The sequence below is a fragment of the Crinia signifera genome, chromosome 4, assembly GCF_055691185.1.
Source record: "Crinia signifera chromosome 4, ASM5569118v1, whole genome shotgun sequence".
Classification (NCBI taxonomy): domain Eukaryota; kingdom Metazoa; phylum Chordata; class Amphibia; order Anura; family Myobatrachidae; genus Crinia; species Crinia signifera.
In genome coordinates, this window is record NC_139220.1 from 119,110,155 (window position 1) to 119,126,150 (window position 15,996).

Sequence of the window (15,996 nt, forward strand, 5' to 3'; positions counted from 1 at the left end):
TCGATCATACATATCATTACATTGCTTTATACCGGAGAACTACAAGTGCCAGCAGACCTCCCCCGCATGCTGGGACTTGGAGAACCACAAGTCCCAGCATGCGGGGCATTAATGGGCCCGCTGGGACTTGTAGTCCACCTGTAAAAAAGAATGTTTATAAAAAACACACACACAGAGAAGTAAAAGTGTATTACACACACATCCACACACACCTCACTTTTACACCAGCGTTACTTACCATTCCTGGATCCAGCGCTGGTCTGGCTGCTTTACAGCCGGCTCCCCCCGCACTGACAGGCAGCGGGGAGAACCGGCTTTCTCCGTTGCCTCTAACAGCTTCTGTAGCGCTGTTCCAGCGCTACAGATGCTGAGAGCGCGATTGGCCGATACGTCTCCATGGAGACGCATAGCTCAGTCCTGATTGGCTGAGCTATGCGTCTCCATGGAGACGCATAGCTCAGTCAATCGCGCTCTCAGCCTCTGTAGCACTCGGACAGCGCTACAGAAGCTGTTAGAGGCAACGGAGAAAGCCGGTTCTCCCCGCTGCCTGTCAGTGCGGGGGGAGCCGGCTGTAAAGCAGCCAGACCAGCGCTGGATCCAGGAATGGTAAGTAACGCTGGTGTAAAAGTGAGGTGTGTGTGTGTAATAAACTTTTACTTCTCTGTGTGTGTGTTTTTTATAAACATTCTTTTTACAGGTGGACTACAAGTCCCAGCGGGCCCATTAATGCCCCGCATGCTGGGACTTGTGGTTCTCCAAGTCCCAGCATGCGGGGGAGGTCTGCTGGCACTTGTAGTTCTCCGGTATAAAGCAATGTAACGTATGATCGATTTAACCCTATCAGGCCGGCGTCCACTGGCCACGGACGCCGGTGACAGCCCCGGCTTCAGCCCTGGACGGGTGAAGCCTGGGGGGGGGACCCCTTTATTGGGGGGGTCCCCACTCCTCCAGGTACCCCGTCCAAGGCTGACCAGCCACGGTGCTCATGTTTTGGCCGGGGGACCTTGTATAAAAAGTGTCCCTCGGCTGTGGCATGACACCGTGGGCTGTTGGAGCCCGGTGCTGGTTTCAAAATACGGGGGACCCCCAGATTTTTTGTCCCCCGTATTTTTGGAACCTGGACCGGTCCAAGAGTCCGGGGCTGGTTTCAGAAATACGGGGGACCCCTATGCTTTTTGTCCCCCCGTATTTTTGGAACCAGGTCCGGCTCAATGAGCCCGGGGCTGGTTATGCTTAGGAGGGGGGACCCCACGCCGTTTTTTATAAAAAAAAAATTTTTGGGCACAAAATCGCATTTATGAAAATGCGCACATTTTCATGACTGAAAATGCGCACATTTTCATGACTAAAAATCGCCCGAAATCGCGGCAAATCACATTTTTTGCCGCTAATTCGCATCTCATTACATATGCGAATTCGCGGCAAAAAACGCGATTTTTAAAGGTGCGATTTCTGGCGAGTTTGGAACTCGTCTAAAAATCACACCCTATTACATTTCGCCCTCTGTGTTTTGTTACCACGATGAGTAATTAGTATACTGTAGATCTCACCAAAGTAACAACTCAGGCTGTACACCTGCATCTCAAGATGCACGCGATAGCTACACAAATTCAAATTACATATTTTTGAAAATACCAAGATTTTTAAGTTATTGGGTAAGGCATTGCTGCTAAGAAATGACGTTTTCATATAACAACAATTTCTTAACAGGCCAGTTTGAAAGGAATAAAATTCAAAGCATGCGATGCACTGGACTTTATGTTCACTTTCTGGGAAGTTGCCCATTTCTGTTTGTAATATGTGGAAGACATGAATAAGTGCTTTCCTGAAATAAAGTGGGCAGTCACCAATAGAGAAGTGAAGCTAGGCTTTCTTTGACCGGGATCAAAGACCCCCACACCCACTTCCCCTATGAGCCCTCTTCCCATACATACTCACACCTATCAAACTACCCAGTGTATAAAGTGTATCATCTGCACTGCCCATACTTCACTTCACTGTACCCAGTGTCCAAATACTATGACTCTTCATGTATGCTTTTATATGCTAAGGGTCAGTCCTTGGCCCTCTCCTCTTCTCTCTCTGGGCACCCTCATCAGCTCCTACGGCTTCCATTACCACCTTTATGCTGATGATACCCTTATCTATCTCTCCTCCCCTGACCTATCCCCATCACTCCTGTCCAAGGTCTCCAAATGCCTCACGGCCATCTCGGCCTGGAGGACCCAACGCTTCCTGAAACAAAACATGGCTAAAACTGAACTTCTTATCTTCCTTACATGCCCTTTAAGTCTACCTATATCACCAAACTCCCATAATACATATTAGGCCACACACTTGCCCTTTACAGATGTCTTTATGCAGAGTTGCTGCAGTCACGCTAAACATCCCTTCTCAGAGCATGAGGTCCTGTGCGACTCAGCCTGTGGCAAGCTTATGCTTTATGTGATTGTGCATCTTCACCACAATATGCTGCTGCAACAGAGATACTTCATATGACTACACTGATCATTGTGATATGCGACACTTGTATATCTGGTTTGTGAGAGGAGGATGTGGCTTTTTTTCATGCCACGTTCTGTTTTTTTGTATACAGATTCATACAGTCGCACACGGATATGCAAGTGTCACAGTTTGTTGCATCAAATTGCAATTACGACACACATTTGAACTAAAAGGTGCATCAGGTCACGTATGGAGGCTAGGTGTGTAAGGACACATCTGTACATATTATCAGACATCCTCTCATTCCTTACACCAGTCCAGACTCTGGCCCTCCAGCTGTTGTGAAACTACACATCCCAGCATGCCTTGCCATAGTTTTAGCATTCCCTAATAGCAAAACTCTGGCAAGGTATGATGGGACCTGTAGTTTCACAACAGCTGGAGGGCCATAGTTTGGACATGCCTGTCTTACACATAGCAGTTTTCTCACATGCCCTTTGCAAGACGTCTATATATGCCCCTTACATGCCACAAGACATCCCCACATGACATTCGATATACCCACATTACATTTCATCAGACATCCCCCTGAGCCTTTTCATCAGACATCCCCCTGACACATTGCATCAGACATCCCCCTGACACATTGCATCAGACATCCCCCTGACACATTGCATCAGACACCCCCCTGAGACATTGCATCAGAACTCGCTTCCTGGAGATGTGGTGTCGGCAGTCACAATAAATACCTTTAAAATAAGGTTGGATAAACATCTATTGGTTAAAACCATACAGGGGTACAAGCAATAACCATAGTCTGTCCTTGAAAATATCAGTGTACACTATGTATAGCAAAGGGGGAAGCTAATACACCAAGGTTGAACTGAATGGACGTGAGTCTTTATTCATCCTTAAATACTATGTAACTATTGTATGTAACTATGTAGCTTCACATGCCGCTTGCATCCCTTCTGACATTGTTGTATGTCCTTTGAAAGCTATCAGACATTCCCACACAATTGTTTCATTCCATCTGATATCACCACATTCTTCATACATGCCAAAAGACTTCCCCAAATGTCTGTTATATGCCATCATAAATCCCATATGCCTCTTACGTGCCCATCAGGCAACTCACAAGCCATTACATTATATGACACTTCTTCCACATGCCAACAGTCACACCCCAACTGCCATCAGGCCCTTAACATGCACATTACCAGCTGACCTATCCACATGTCCATCATATGGCCTCCACACAGGACCTCTCCCATGCCCTTGAAGTGCCCGCCACATGTACCTCAGATCTTCCCAAATGTCTATCATCTCATCTCCCTCCCATGCTATCTGTTATGACATGTAAAACATGTGGTTGCATTTCTTTGAGGCTACTGAATAACAGGTGTAAGAGGAGCATGTGATAAGTTCCTCCAGTCAGAGTTGAGTATAAAAGACTTAAGCACATGAGTTGAGCACATGCACTTCTAAAGCAGTGTGTGTTGTAAATGCTTCAGGGACCTTCCCTACTGCTTTTGTAGCAGCTGTGCCACCTAAGCCCAATACATCACAGTTCTGTCTCCATTCAACCCAATCCCCTGTGCTGCTTGCCCTGCCAGATACGTTCATCCATGTTATAATGTGTCATCACCAGTGGTTCCAGTTTCAAATATCTAGATTTCCTGGTAAAAATGAATCGTCAAAATTTGTATTTAAAATGTTGTCGCACATATATAATATGAAATACAGGGGCAAACGCAGGATTTTCAGAAGGGGGTTTCCAGAGGGGCGGAGCAAAGCACGGAGATGGACACTTAGGTGACCCAGTATATGCAGGGTCAGTTAAAGTATTATAGATAGACCAAATGTATATAAACAATAATAATTTAAAAAAAAAATTATATATATATAAAGTGAGAAGGGGGTGGCCGGCACTCCACGGATCATTGGAAATGGACTGGGTGCCCTCCCGGGAGAACAGAAGACTCCTATATATCCAGGTGCATAAGGGTGGCACTCCAGTAAAGAAGAACTGGGAAACCAACCAGGTGTACCAATGTTTCAAATGTATTTATACACCCTGATGAAAAATGTATAAATACATTTGAAACGTTGGTACACCTGATTGGTTTCCGAGTTCTTCTTCACTGGAGAGCCACGCTCATGCACGTGGATATATATAAACAAAGTCAAACAACAAGTTTGCTTGAGAAAGGGGCGCAGCCCCGAAACGTTGCTGTATGTCACATTAAACCACCTGAGGGGTTTTTTGCTAATTACCACCGTCTCCGAGTGCCGCCTTTCTGTTTCCCCGTATACACGCACCTTCCGTGTCAGAAAGGCACCAGGGCAATTTATATCCAGCACAGCATCCAGGAGTGCCGGTTACTCTGCATCTATATATATATATATATATATATATATATATATATATATATATATATCCATACAGGGGCATCAACAGCAGTGTAGGCCCCTGGGCATAACAATGTATTGGGGCCCCTACCGATCCTCCAGCGGTAGGGGTGGGGGAAGCTTTGATGTCCCGCGGGTGGTAGGGGGGGGTATTATATCAACCGCTCAGCATGTAGGGCCTGGATCAGTAATTTCCACTAATTACCCCTTTACTGCACAGGTGGGAGATGGGGTGGGAGATGGGGGCATTGGGCTGAATGAAGGGGCCCTGATACATAACTTCCAGGGTGGTAGAGGATGTTTAATATGCAGAGGAGGGGTGTATAGTGGAGTGGGCTTATTATCCATAATTTTCTGGTGGGAGGACAGCTTGCTTGACTGCAGATATCTCCAGTTCCCGGAAAAAGATTTATTAGATTTTAATGGAATTAAAAACTAGAGAATACCACCTACCAAATGGTATTGGGGACTCGGGGATCAGAGTTCAGGAGGCAGAGCAACCTGCCAATGAGCATATAAAACTACATACCAGGTGTGTGGAGCTGGAGCAGTAACCAGCTGCTGGAAGGCTGATATCTCTGGTTTTGGGAACAGTAGAGACAAGCTACTAGGGTCCATCAAAGGGGGAGAGTTCCAGCTTTTGGAATATATCCTCAGAAAAACTCTAAGTCAGAGAGAACCTGAAATATCTGACTGGGAAAGGCAATTAACAGGCTTGGATGGGGACCACTGCTTTGAAGTCAGATATCTCCGGTTCCCAAGGGCCGATTTTTAAAATTCTTGTACCCATGGAAAGAGGGGTCCCTCAGCTTTCAGACTATGGTCCTTAGACTCCTGGGGGGGTTTCTGGGTACTCAGAAACCCCCCCTGCGTGCGCTACTGAAATATGGTACATCTAAGTACAGAAAAAAATGGATAAGATCATTTTACTTGAATTCAAAGGATATTTTGTCCTGGTCAGGGGCACATTTCTGTTATCAGGCAAGTGGAAATACTACTCCTGATCTTGGTCAGTTTTCCCTGTAAAATGTAGGTGTGCACTAGTCATGTAACACCTACTGCTAAGTGTGCACTGAGGTGGGCAGGGCCTGATGGCATGTTTGCCCCACTTAATTGTCATCAGCAATTCCAATGCCTGCCTGCAACTATCAAGTGTCAGAATGCTGATCCACCCTATTCCAGCAAAATAGAAGTCCAATATGTTTGTCTGTGCATTAAGTCAAAAACAATAAAGTAGTAATGTGTATAGTTTCCTAGGGAATACAAGGGCTACAAAAATACACCACTTGGATTTCTGTCATCACCATCATACCTCAGAAGCATCAGGGTCTTTCATTCTCATTAAGTTGGGATAACAGTGCTTGTGCTTTGGATACAGACAACCAAAGGCTGTTGTTAGGAACTTAACTGGCATAAATATGCGGATAGGATGTTCTTCTAACCAATGAGCAAGGTAGTGACATTGTGGAATTAATTTAAGGGCAATATTGAATCCTTATGTTATAGTAAAATTAGTTTTCTTCAAATGAGAGCCAGAGATCTTACAGACCTCAAGTCCAGCTTTGATCACTGAGGTAAAATTCCCTAGGGATAATTAAGGCAGTGAGCTCCACAATCATCCCTGGTATTTTATTGTGCTATTTAGAGTAATAGCATTGCTTATGTTAAGGTTAATGCAAGACAATATTCAACTAAAGATAGGATACCATCTCCTTGCTAGTTGCTTTGTAAGTTGTAAGACAGGCAATAGATGTCCTTCACAGAAGTCATTGGAATTCAGGATGGACGTCAATACTCAACTCACCAGCCCCACTTTTCTCAACTCACCGGCCCCACTTTTATTAACTCAACTCATCAGCCCCACTTCTTTTAACTCAACTCACCAGCCCACTTTTCTCAACTCAACTCATCAGCCCCACTTTTCTCAACTCACCAGCCTCACTTTTATTAACTCAACTCATCAGCCCCACTTCTTTTAACTCAACTCACCAGCCCACTTTTCTCAACTCAACTCATCAGCCCCACTTTTCTCAACTCACCAGCCTCACTTTTCTTAGCTGCCTTTGTTGGGGAAAAGTACAAAGTTACCCCTCAGAACCTGAATCTTCAGATTATTTCCGCTACTCAAAAAAAAAAAAAGTATTAATGACTATAGATAGCATTTGATTTATTTGGAAGAAGGGCTAAGTGCCCAATTGTATAATTCAATAAGCCACTGCAGTCTTCCTCAGAGGTTGCTATTGTAGCAGTTTTGAGGGCATGAAAGCTCAAATATGACAAATAACTAGTTAATAAATGTAGCCAATCCCACATATAAGCATGTTAAGTGTAGTTTAGTATTGATAGTAAGACCGCTTCTCTATTTTTATAAATCTTTTTTTTAATACTTGAAACAAACAATTTGATTAATTTTTACTGACCACTTGGCAACATGTCTATTTTCCCTTAACTAATATCTCTGACTAATACATGAAACATAATTATTTTTAAGTAAGTAAGTTTTTTCTTTATATAGCGCCAACAGGACTCAAGGCGCTTAAGATTTAACCACTTCAGTGGTATGCACGGAATTTTCCAGGCTCAGCTGTGCTGCCCCTGTGGGCTGTCCCGGAAATTTCCAGGCATTCCACCAATATGAAGGTGTGCATTACCTCCAGGCACCCCCTCCCCTCCTGCCGCTGCCCCCACACCATTAGTTGCAGTGAGCAGGCAGCAGGCTCTGGGATATTCAGCATGGCTCGGGGGACTCGGGAGCACTCGGGAGCACTCGAGAGTTCAGGCACCCGAGTAGTCCCGAGCTGCCCCGAACATCCCCAAGCCTGCCACCTTCTCACTGTCTGCTGTGAATGGCGGCTGAGTCAGCGGCAGGGGAGCTCTGGCGTACGATCTCTGGAGCGGAGAGCTCCCCTGCGGAGATGAGGAGGGGCAACGGGGGGGGGGGGGGGTTCCCTACGTTCTGTGGTCGTTTTTGCTGGGGCAGGACAAAGGTAGGTTTGTCCTGCCCCAGCTAAAACCCACCACTCAAGGGGTTAACCCATCCACTTGCTTGCTTTGAGTCAACTTTGTAAATCTTGGAACACTGTATTTTTATTTATTAGTAATTTATTACAATGTTTTAAAAGTTTTTGACCTATTGCAGTTTCATTAGAAATATGTATGTATATGTATTATATACATTATGCTGTACATCTCTTGCTATAAAGCATCATATTTTATTACCTGTCTCGAAGGTCAAATAAGTAATTCATAAAACATACTCTATATAACATCATTCCTCGAAATGTTAAATATTTTATCGTTATTACAAGAAATATTTTACTCTTTTTATTATGAGATTGTAACAAATCCTTAAATATTTATTTCTTTTTGATGAACTTTAGTTCACTTTGAAAGCTGTAATTTTTTTTTATTGTTATGTGTTTAAGCATATCCCTACATCCCTACATGCAGAAGCTGATATAAATCAGATAAAATATTTATATTTAATAATAAAAATGATTCAACCCCAAGCACTCACATCATATAATAGATCACATCTGGAAAACACATTTGGGAGAAAAAGAGGATATGTATTCCTATTATAGCACTAGCAAAGGTGTCAATCTCTTTCCAAATGGATGTTTTGAGTTTGAGATCAGGGTGCATGCTATTCAAACTGGAGGAAACATAATACAGGTTCAGTATCTCTTATCCAAAATGCTCGGGACCAGAAGAATATTGGATAATTAATTATTCTGTATTTTGGAATATTTTTATATTTGAATGAGGTATCTTGCATTTATGTTGTATACGCACATCAAACACATGAAATACATACAAATATATTGTATTTGTGCATGAATCAAGGTTTTAAAACATGAAACAAAGTTTGTGTACAATCTCAGACACTGAATTTGAATGCCAAGCAATAATTTTCTTGCACATACTTAGTGGCAGTTACATATCCTGTCCTTGCACATATTTAGTGCCAGTTAAAACTGTTTGTAAGTATTTCTGTAATATGTACCCAAATAGAACTACAGTAGATTCCATGTTAGCCAAGATGTCTTCCTGGTCTTCAATATCTACAGTTTATCTCAGACCAGCTTCCCATGCCACTTCATGAGAATCCCTTTTCTCTGAACAAGGAAGAACATGTTCAAATTGCCAAATACTGTATTTAAGCTTGCAGCCCATCGCCAAGGGACTCCATTTCACTGCAACTCCTACACTAACAACTGGTTTTCTTAGGAACATGACAACTGCTTACACATCATAGCTAAAATGAACATGTGTGGGGTTTTTTTTTGGGGGGGGGGGGGGGGGGGGGGGGGGGGGGGGTTAAAGCTCATCTGCCAGGTACCTTATGGCTTTTAAAGGTGAGACAATCCCAAACACAGCACCTGAATTAGTATTAAAGGGGCAGCTGTCACAGGTTTCAGGTAAATGAGCTGATCTAGGGTGCATGAGAAAGCTATGATCACAGTAACGGAGGTTAATTAACCCAAGAAAAAACACATGTTCATTTTAGCTATGATGTGTAAGCAGTTGCCAAGTTCCTAAGAAAACCAGTTGTTAGTGTAGGACTTGCAGTGAAATGGGGTCCCTTGGCTATGGGCTGCAAGCTTAAATGCATTGATCAATTCATGAACTAAAACCCCATTATTTATTTAATTGATTATTTGAATGTTAAGGTGAGTTAGTTTGTTGTAGTGAGTGCTGGGCCCTCTGTATTTGTATTTACTAGAGTGTGTGGTCACAGGCCACTGCACCCCAGCCTGGGAAGTGGGTGCTGTTTGCACCCCATTCGTAGGAATGGTGAGTGTGTTGGTACTTCTGTATCTAAATATTGGGTTGATTTTTAATTAACCTCTGTTACTGTGATCATAGCTTTCTCATGCACCCTAGATAAGCTCATTTACCTGAAACCTGTGACAGCTGCTCCTTTAATACTAATTCAGGTGCTGTGTTTGGGACATGTCTTGCTAAAGGGCTACCCGCCCAAAATGTTGGCTCACACTGTTTAGTGTCTTTTGAATTATTGATACAACACTGCAGAACTCTGGGAGGCAATGGAGTCATCTGCCGCTGGGCTCCTGCTCCCAAGGGGGCACCTCTCCTCCCCCTGGAAGTTGAAATCAATTATTTAAAAGCCAACGATATTGCTTCTGTGGCTGAGTTCTGAAATATATTTGTTAGATATCTATCTATCTATCTATCTATCTATCTATCTATCTATCTATCTATCTATCTATCTATCTATCTATCTGAACAGAAACATATTTTATGTAATGTTACATAGGGTTGTGTGTGTGTGCGTGTTGGGGGCAATTGGAGCGAACTTACGCCACTGCGCCGTGCAGTTAGAAAATCTTGAGAGTGCCATCTATGTCTGTTTGATATATATATATATATATATATATATATATATATATATATATATATATATATATATATATATATATATATATATATATATATATATATATAGTTGAAATGCACTACCTTCCCTTTATTAAACTGGGTTTGGAATGGATATGTACAATACTTCATAATATGTTTTAGAAGATTTCCTATTTATTAATCTCAATTATGTGTAATCAGATCATATCTTGCTTTTCACTTCCATAATGTACTCTTATAATTTTTTGGTACAGCTCCAGGAAAAGTTGTTAATCTGACTGTTGAAGCACTCAATGCATCGGCAGTAAATCTTACCTGGTTCCTACCTCGACAACCACATGGAAAGATTACCAGCTTCAAGATAAGTGTCAAGCATGCAAGAACTGGAGCCATCATTAAGGACACCACCGTGAGGGTGGAAGAAATTCTGAATGGAGAATTACCAGAATGTACTGTAAGTTGTGCTGCATGTCCAATAGGTTGTTTTTGGTATATAAAAAAAAGAGAGATGTGTGATTTGGTCCTTTTGAAATCAGAATTTTGCAGATGCAAACCGAAAGTCATGGTTTGGCTCTCCCTACGTTTACATAGTTACACAGCAGTTAAGGCTGAAAAAAGACTTGCGTCCATCTAGTTCAATGTAGTGAATATTGATATTTTATTTTAAAGACAGATTGTTATTCTTATTTGTACCCCTGGATGTTTTAAACCAATAAATGTTTGTCCAACCTTATTTTAAACGTATTTAATGTGTCTGCCGACACCACCTCACCAGGAAGAGAGTTCCACAGTTTGGTTGCCCTGACCAGGAAAATTTTTTTCCTTCTAAGGGAACGAAATCTTTTTTCTTCTAATCTAAACTTGTGCCCACGGGTCCTAGAGTCCTTCCTTGTGGTAAAAATGGCCCTTGACAGTTCCATATATCGTCCCCTGATATATTTGTATTAAGCATGTCTCCCCTTAAACGTCTCTTCTCTAGCGTAAACAATCCCAGTTTGTTCAGTCTGTCCTCGTAGTTCTTTGGATTCTTTACAGTTCTATGATGTCCTTTTTATAGTGTGGGGTCCAAAATTGTACTCCATATTCAAGGATGGGGTCTAACCAAAGCTTTGTACAGTAGCATAATTACTTTTGCGTCCCTAGTTTACATACCCCTTTTTATACATGATAGTATTCTGTTTGCCTTGTTTGTTGCTATATGACATTGGGCACTACACCCCAGTTTGTTATCTATTTGGACTCATTGATCCTTTCAAGTTCTGAATTACCCAATGCCTCCCCACTTAGGTTATAACTAGCACACTGGTTATGTCTCCCAAGGCGCATGACCTTGCATTTGTCCACATTGAACCGTAGTAATTCGGATTTTAAATCCAAATGTGGGTTTTGGATTTAAAATTTACCTGATTTTAGCTGGTTTTAAAAAAAAAACATGACCATGAAATTGAATGCAAAACCAAAACACAAGACTACACTCGCATCTCTGTGTACAAATATGGAAGAGCGTAGTTACAAACTAAAGGATGCCCTGAGACAACGAACAACCAAGCTCTAATCCAGCATGGTGTTTTACCCCCAGGGATTTATTGAGTCGCAATGGGATTTGTACAGCCATACTCACAGAAATGCTTATACTGTATTATACTGTACATGAAGCAGAACATATATAAGTCACCAGAATGTACTGTAACTGCATCATGGTGTACATAATACAAGCATCTCTGGAGGCATTGTAGAATATAGTAATTGCAGAATCTCACTGGGCACTGTGGTGCTCTAACATTGGGCCTTATTCTAGTTCACTCTTTCTGACAAAATCCTTCTTAGATGGACAAACCATGTGCACTGCAGGAGGGGGGGCAGATGTAAAGTGTGCAGAGAGAATTAGATTTGGGTGAGTTATTTTGTTACTGTGCAGGGTAAATACTGACTACTATTTTTACACTGCAATATAGATCTCACTTTGAAGTAAAACCCCACCCAAATCTATTTCTCTCTACACAAGTAACATCTGCCCCACCTGCAGTGCACATGGTTTTGTCCATCTAAGAAGGAATTTGTCAGAAAGAGTGAACCAAAATAACCCCCATAGGGCGGGATGTATTAACGCGCTGACATCCCGTTTTCGCTTCCGCAGAGTCTTCGTTTGATGTATTAACAAAGTTTCGGTTTCTTGTTCTTGAAAAAACTCAGCCGGCTTGAACTATCGCGGAGTTTCCGGCGTGCAAGCTGATTGCATTGAAGTCTATTGCAGCTGAAGCGCTGTGCTATGTATTAACACTCGCAGCGCTCAGCTTTTGTTGGACATAATTCGCCTTGTATTGCTGGCGAAATACAGTTGTAATTCCAGTGTTGTATTTACCTTATGAAAACAGGTTGTGCTGTGGGATGTAGTTTACTTGTTGTATGGGAGGCAAGATTGGTTCTTTTTTGGAAGGTGTGATGCACAGATCATCAGGGCTAGGCAAGAGACAGTATGCCTCTTGCCTAGCCCTGATGATCTGTGCCTCACACCTTCCAAACAAGAACCAATCTTGCCTCCCATACAACAAGTAAAATACATCCCACAGCACAACCTGTTTTCATAAGGTAAACTGCCCAAATAGAACACTGGAATTACATTATACTTTAATAATTGAACTGTCACAACTGTAGTTCGCCAGCAATACAAGGGATAAGTCAAACAAAAGCTGAGCGCTGCGAGCCGGGGAAAGACACTCGGGAAACCCGCCCAGCAGCAGGACGCATCTGCGCATGACAACAAAAAACGTCATTGCGCATGCGCACAAAAAAAAAAACAACGAAAACATTCCGACGGAGGTCTGCATTACCACAGACCTAGGAACAGGGGGAAAAATTCATACATAACGCGGAAAACTCCGCAAAAAAGCTTCACTACAGAAATGCGAGTATTGATAAAACCCGCCCATAATGACAAGATGGCACACAGAAGTAAGATCAGTTTATCTTGGTTAATGAATGAAACCCCTTAGAGCAGGCATGTCCAGAGTCAGGCCCAGGGGCCAATTGCGGCCCATGCTGTCGTTTCAAGTGGCCTGCAGCTTCCAGCTGGAAGCAGGCAGAGCATCAGATGTGGGAAGCACAGCACAGGACACTAAAGGTGGGTCCCCGGCGACCGCGCCTTTACCTTGCTGTCTGCTGCAGTGAGGGGGTGCCGGCCACCACAGTCAGATGTGTTTGGCGTTCTAACCCTGCTGCTGCAATCGTATATCACCCTACTCCAAAATCACAGTGACAGCAGTGTTTGGGGAGGGGGGCAGCAAGGGGGAAGCTTGCTCCCGTAACATGCAGAGCGGAGGAGGGCAGCAGCGGGAGCCCAAGCATCCCCTGTCCTTGCAGTGCCTGCTTTGCCTCTCCTTCCTCTGGCTCACACAAGGGGCTGGGAAACATACAGAGAAGGGAGAAGGGAAGAGTGGGGGACATACAGTGAAGGAGGGTCAGGCTGGGGGACATAAAGTGAATGAAGGCAGAGTGGGGTACATAGTGAATGGGAGTCATACAGTGAATGGGAGTCATACAGTGAAGGAGGGTCAGGCTTGGTGACATACAATGAATGGAGGCACTGATGGACATTAAGAGAAGTGGGGCAGGTTGGGGGACAGAGTGACTGGGTGCAGAGTGGGGAACATACAGTGAATGGGGGGCATACAGTGAAGGAGGGGCAGGCTGGGGGACATACAGTGAATGGGGGCAAGGTGGGGGAAATACAATGAAGGGCAGGCTGGGGGACATAGAGTGAATGGGGACAGAGTGGGGGACCATTCTGATGTGATTAATAATTGAAAGAATGTCAGGCTGAATGGTCGGCCCCCACACATTTACACTTCACCAAATCTGGCCCTCGTCGCAAAAAGTTTGGACACCCCTGCCTTAGAGGAACCAATATGGAGTATGTGTAGTAGTGCTGCACAGATTCAACAGGTTTTTTATATGAGGCCTGATTGATACCTAATTTCTGTTTTCTGTGAATTTGAGGACTGCGATCAGATAGCAACCGCCCACACAGTGTGAAATCTCGTCCCGTGCAAGTCTGAGAATGACTTGCGAATGAATCACTGATCTGCAAACCCATTTGCAACTTAATCACTGATTAAGCTGATTGGCTGAGAGATTAAGATGATTGTCTTAGATCAAGCTGATTGGCTGGGGATGCAGAGCGGGGAGAGTGTCTCACCTGCCCAGTGCTTCCCCTCTCTGCACTGCTGGCACACAACTGGTATCAGATACGACACTGCATTACACCAGAAGTAGCTAGGGGCATTGTTACTAAAAATGCACAGCTGGTGAAATAGATATTGCGGCAACGGCCACTTCCACTCCCCTTGCGATCTTTGCTGTATATGTGAGGCACTATCAACACTACCCTAGTTCTACTTCCAACCCTGACAACACCAAACATTCTCATTCATTTTTCACAGTGATAGATAATTATAACCAGTTATAGACAATAATATTGCTTTTAAAAAGAAAAATGCTTGCTTCTCTTTGGTTTTAGAGAAGATCTAGTAATTAAAAAAGTGGGTAATGAAATTTTATTTAACATATGAGTTACATTGATAGAAAATATTGGCAGCTTATAGCATACATACTTTGTCATCTATCTCTGCACAGTATTTTATGTTGTATTGTAATTTTTTTATTGATAAATGTTTAATTTTAGGATAAAAGCGAGACCTATTTATGGCGCACAACAAGCCCTTCATCAACGCGTGGTCTGTCTACAACTACAGCTCCACTTGTGTCACAGACAGTAACCTCTAGGACTTTTAACACCATCTGGAATGAACCTATTACATATATTGTGGGTCAGCTTAGACCATACACAACCTACCTATTTGAAGTTTCTGCTGTTACCAATGAACCAGGCTACATTGACAGTACCATTGTAAGGACACCAGAATCAGGTGGGTGCACAGTTTTCCTTTGAAGATACGATTCTAAGGGATTTATTTACTAAGATGGGTATTCTATTGAAGATGCTAGGGGAAACAATCACATTCTATCTAGAGATGTGCAGACTCGGATTCCGGAGATCCGAGCCCCAACAAACGTCATCATTCCGAGCCCGTCTCTGAGCAGCGCTCGGAGATTCCTGCCTGACTCGGGTCCATCCGCGTGGTCTGAACGTCATCTCCCGTTGCCGGATTTCGCGAGGCTTTAAAAGCGGCTGCTGCGCCCGCCATCTTCACTCCAGTCTAGAAGTGGGTTGGGAGAGGGTGTGTTGGTGCTGCTGCTGGGGCTTAAACTTGAGCTTGACCTTGAACGCAATATTTTTTATTCACTGGGGCTGTCTCTCAGTGCTGCTGTGTAGTCTGTCTAACTGTGTACTTGTAGTACTACTGTCTCCTCTGTGCGGTCTACCTCTGGTGTGCTGTGCTGTAATTATTTTATTCACTGGGGCTGTCTCCCTCAGTGCTGCTGTGTACTCTGTTCTCCTCTCTGCTTAGGGTGGGCTCTCCCTAGCAAGGAGGACAGTCTAACTGTGTACCTGTAGTACTACTGTCTCCTCTGTGCTGGGGCCTACCTCTGGTGCTGTGCTGTAATATTATATATTATATTAATAATTAATTATATTATATATATAGTCCACTGGTGCTGCCTGCACTGAATCTGCCAGTATTATTTAGTTACTCAATCCACTGTTGCCATTGGCAGTGCTAATGTCTAAGTGTACCTACCTAGTACATACTAGGCTGCTATATATAATTTAATTAAAAAAATAATACTTGTGCTGCG

The 15,996-nt window shown here is 43.2% G+C and overlaps 1 protein-coding gene across 1 annotated transcript in view; it reads left to right on the forward strand.

The window, feature by feature from the left end:
• PTPRQ (protein tyrosine phosphatase receptor type Q) overlaps positions 1–15,996 on the forward strand; it is a 300,600-nt gene that overhangs the window by 108,985 nt on the left and 175,619 nt on the right. Inside the window, exons 23-24 of the mRNA XM_083182313.1 lie at positions 10,494–10,693; positions 14,921–15,164. Coding sequence (XP_083038439.1) covers positions 10,494–10,693; positions 14,921–15,164 — 444 coding nt within the window. The remainder of the gene's footprint in view (positions 1–10,493; positions 10,694–14,920; positions 15,165–15,996) is intronic.